The sequence below is a fragment of the Chenopodium quinoa genome, unplaced genomic scaffold (genome assembly GCF_001683475.1).
Source record: "Chenopodium quinoa cultivar QQ74 unplaced genomic scaffold, ASM168347v1, whole genome shotgun sequence".
Taxonomy (NCBI): domain Eukaryota; kingdom Viridiplantae; phylum Streptophyta; class Magnoliopsida; order Caryophyllales; family Amaranthaceae; genus Chenopodium; species Chenopodium quinoa.
In genome coordinates this window covers 279,918-283,780 of record NW_018745650.1, presented here as the reverse complement: position 1 = coordinate 283,780, position 3,863 = coordinate 279,918, and the positions used below count along the sequence as shown (strand labels likewise).

At 41.8% G+C, this 3,863-nt stretch overlaps 1 protein-coding gene across 1 annotated transcript; it reads right to left on the bottom strand.

The window, feature by feature from the left end:
- Window positions 1–4: 4 nt before the first annotated feature.
- On the bottom strand, window positions 5–575 carry LOC110716876. The gene is made up of 2 exons (XM_021895528.1): window positions 138–575; window positions 5–10 (listed from the first exon to the last, which is right to left on the bottom strand). Exons 1-2 carry the CDS (start codon window positions 573–575, stop codon window positions 5–7), a joined length of 444 nt encoding a protein of 147 aa, XP_021751220.1.
- Window positions 576–3,863: the final 3,288 nt, after the last annotated feature.

The window sequence follows — 3,863 nt, the reverse complement described above, 5'->3', positions numbered from 1 at the left end:
CGATCTAGTTCTTCATTCACAACATCAACCCTATAGCACTTCTCAACCATGGGGGTCTTGAGGAGCTTAGAAAATTCAAAGACAATTTTTTCATCGGCTACCTCGCATGTAATGGTGTTGTTCTTGCAATTGATTACCGCCCCCAAGGTCTTAAGAGCTTCACGGCCCAAAATCAAAGGTGTATCCACATCTTCTTCCACATCCATTACTACAAAGTCACAAGGCACATAGATATGCCCAACTTGAATAGGGACATCTTCAAGCTCACCACAAGGTAGCTTCACCGAACGGTCGGCCAATTGAATGGTTTTCCTTGTGGGGATCATCTCAATGTTAAGCTTTTGATCAATGGATAGAGGGATCGAACTAACACTTGCTCCAAGGTCGGCTAAGGCACCCCTAGCTTCCATGTTCCCAATCTTGACCGGCAAGGTGAAGCTTCCCGGATCCTTTTGCTTCTTGGGAATTTTGTGTTGAACAAGTGCACTCACTTGATAGGGAAGAGTGATAAGCTCATCATTGAGCTTCCTCTTGTTGGTAATAATGTCTTTCAATAACTTGGAGTACGAAGGCATTTGTGTGACTACCTCAATGAAGGGGAGGTTTATGCGCAAGTTCTTCATCACACTTAGGAACTTTGCAAATTTGTCATTCAACTTTCTCTCCGCAAGTCGACCGGGAAAGGAACCGGTCCATCAAGATTTCTAGCTTCACTAGAAGTTGAGGATGTTACCACATCCTTAGACTTCTTTTTCTCCATACTACTATCTTTCTCATCATTCTTCTTCTCTCCAACTTCCTCTTCTTCACCCACAACCTCTTCTTCTCCCTTCTTTTCTTGACTAACTCCCTCCTTAGGACCCTCATAGGATGCGCCCGATCTCAATGTGATTGCTTTGCAAGAGTCGGGTTTCACAATGTTGGAAGGGTTAGTTTGTGTTTTCCCGGGTAGAGTAGATGGTGGGTTGAAAGGAACCCTCTCATCCAATTGAGCTAGTTGTGAATCAACCATCTTGTTATGGGCCTTGACTTCTTGCATTTGTTGGTTCATGGCTTGAAGTTGTTGAAGAATTTGGGTTTGAGTAGAATCGGGTTGAGACACTTGCTCTTGACTTCTTTGAGTTGCTTGGTTTTGATTTTTGTATTGGTGTTGGCTATTTTGTTGATGGTTCCTTAGGTAGTTTTCCCTTGGGTTTTGGTATTGGTTTTGGTATGGAGGAGGGTTTGGTATTGGGGTTGTAATTGTATGGTTGTTGAGCTTGTTGGTTCCATTATTGGGGTTAGTTTCCAAATCCGGGTGGTGGTTGTCTCCAAGCTACTCCTCCTCCATTTCCCCTAAATCCTTCTTGCCTTGTGTTTTATGCCACTACATGCTCCGGGCTTAAACCTCCACAATAGGATGTGTCATGGTTTGTACCACCACAATTTTGACAAGAGAAAGAGTTGAATTGGGAGGAGCTTGCACCACTATTAACATTGGTGTTCAACTTTGCGAGCCCCTTTGTTAGAAGCTCAATTTGATGTTGTAATTGATCAACTTTTTCCAACTCATATTTTCCACCTTTCTTTGGCGCATTCCTCCTTCTACCTCCCCAAGAGTATTTTTTGACTACCTCTTCAATTGTTGCTTCAACTTGATTTTGAGGGACTTTGATCAATTGTCCACCGCCCCCGCATCCAAATTAGCTCGAGACATCGGTTCCAAACCATCATAGAAGAGCCTCATGAGTAAGCTTTAATTGTATTCATGGTGAGGACATGCTTGCACCAACTCTTTAAACCTCTCCTAAGCTTCACTAAGGCTTTCCTCCGCCTCTTGTTCAAAAGATGCAATCTTCCTCCTCATGTCGGCGGTTTTCTCTTCGGAGATGAACCTTTTCAAAAATGCTTGGACAATTTCCATCCATGTTGTGAGAGAATTAGGCTTGACTTGCTTGAGCCACTTCTTTGCCCTCCTGCAAGAGATTGTCGGAATAGGTGCATCCGAATGTATTCTTGAGAAACTTGGTTGGTTTGTATCATGGCACAAAGTTCAAGAAATCTATCAAGATGCTCAATGGGGTCTTCACTTGGAGAACCCGAGAATTGCTCCGCTTGAACCATTCGAGTGTATTGAGGATGGATGGTGAAGTTAGTTTCCGTGACAGGTAGCAATATCCCACCTGTGAGCTCATAATCTTCCGGATTACCAAACTCACGAAATAAAACATCCACTTGTCGTCCCGCCATTTCATCGCCTTGGGAATGTGAGGAACAAGAATCACTCTCACTATAAAAAATAGCACCAAAACCTCGCCCCTCTTCTTGATAAATTCTACAGACTTGTCCCAAGGTGCGGTCAATTTCGTGATCAATGTTGTGAGTAGGTGGTCCTTGAGATCTTCTTTGCATTCACCAAAGCTAAGCAAACAATTAGCAATGACTAGCAAGTGGAAAAAGAACAAAATAAAAAGCAACAAATCCACTAATAACGCAAATAAAAGTGCAAAACAAGCCGCTTCCTCGGCAACGGCGCCAAAATTTGATGAGGAATGAAATGTCGTCGTCAATACACCTTCCTATCAAATTAATCCTAGTTTACCAAAATGAGTATATAGGCAAGAAAGGGTCGAGATCCACGGAGAAACGGGAGATTGCAAAGCTAAGCGCTAACAGTAGAGGATAAAAAAAAGGGTGTATATGAATAAGAGAGACGGAAAACAAGACAATGAATAAACTAAGGCTAACAAAATTACTCTAACAATTAACAAAGACTAACAAGTATTGGAAACTATGAGATTAAAAACGCTAGGGGATCGGGGAACGTCAAACTTGGGGATTAAGAGCTAAACACATAAATAATCAAGGATTCACAAACAAGGGATCAAAGATCCTACTTAACACAACTCATTCCCATGCAATTGATTAAGCAATGTATAAACTACGATCTATCCTAACATGATCACTCCCGCGCATCAATTAGGACATGTAATAATATAGTCAATGGTGCACAACATCAACCATATAACAATAAAACACAAGTTCATACAACAAGGGTTTAAATCCCCAAAAATCAAATATTTAATCAAATAGCAACCAAGTCATCCATTCCCCTTCCCCTAGCTAAAAGTCTGGCCTAGGAGAGAGAAACTACTCATATCAACAATACCCAAAATATTGGCCATAATCAAAATCATAAACATAACTATCAATAATACTTGAAATATGTAAATAAACCAAAATAAAAGAGATTAAGATAGAAAGAGCTTACAAAGCTTCAAATTTGTATTGAAATAAGAAAATGGGTTTTTGAACCTTCAATGGTGAACCACCAAAAATCCAATAGAATGCTCCAATATTGATTACAAGGATGATCAAAGCACTAATCTATATTAAAGGCTAAAGTTTGGATGATTAAAAAACTAATAATCTGAACTTTCTCTCTCTAGAAACTTATACAATCATTAATGGAGGCTATTCTCTCTCTAGAATGTTCTAAGCACTTTGCCCTAAATGGAATAGCTACTTTCATTCATTCCCAAATCAGCTTTTAAATGGGGAAATTAAAATGGGTTAGGCTGACAGTGTGCGCGCCCTCTACAGTACTGTGCGCGCCTGCGAAGGCTACTATGCGCACCCTCTACAGGGCGCGCTTGGCATCTACAGAAAGTTGCCTTGAATCTTCAAGTTAAGTTGCGCGCCCTCTCCAGGCATCATCGCGCCCGCGCAGAGTGGTGTGCGCGCCCTCTACAGGGCGCGAGGCATCTACGAGGGGAAACAACCTGATTTCATCTCGATTGTGCGCCCTCTCTCTTAGATTGCGCGCCTGCGCAGAGTGGGAGAGAGGGCTCTCTTGGTCGCGCATCTTGATCAGAAGTTCCTCA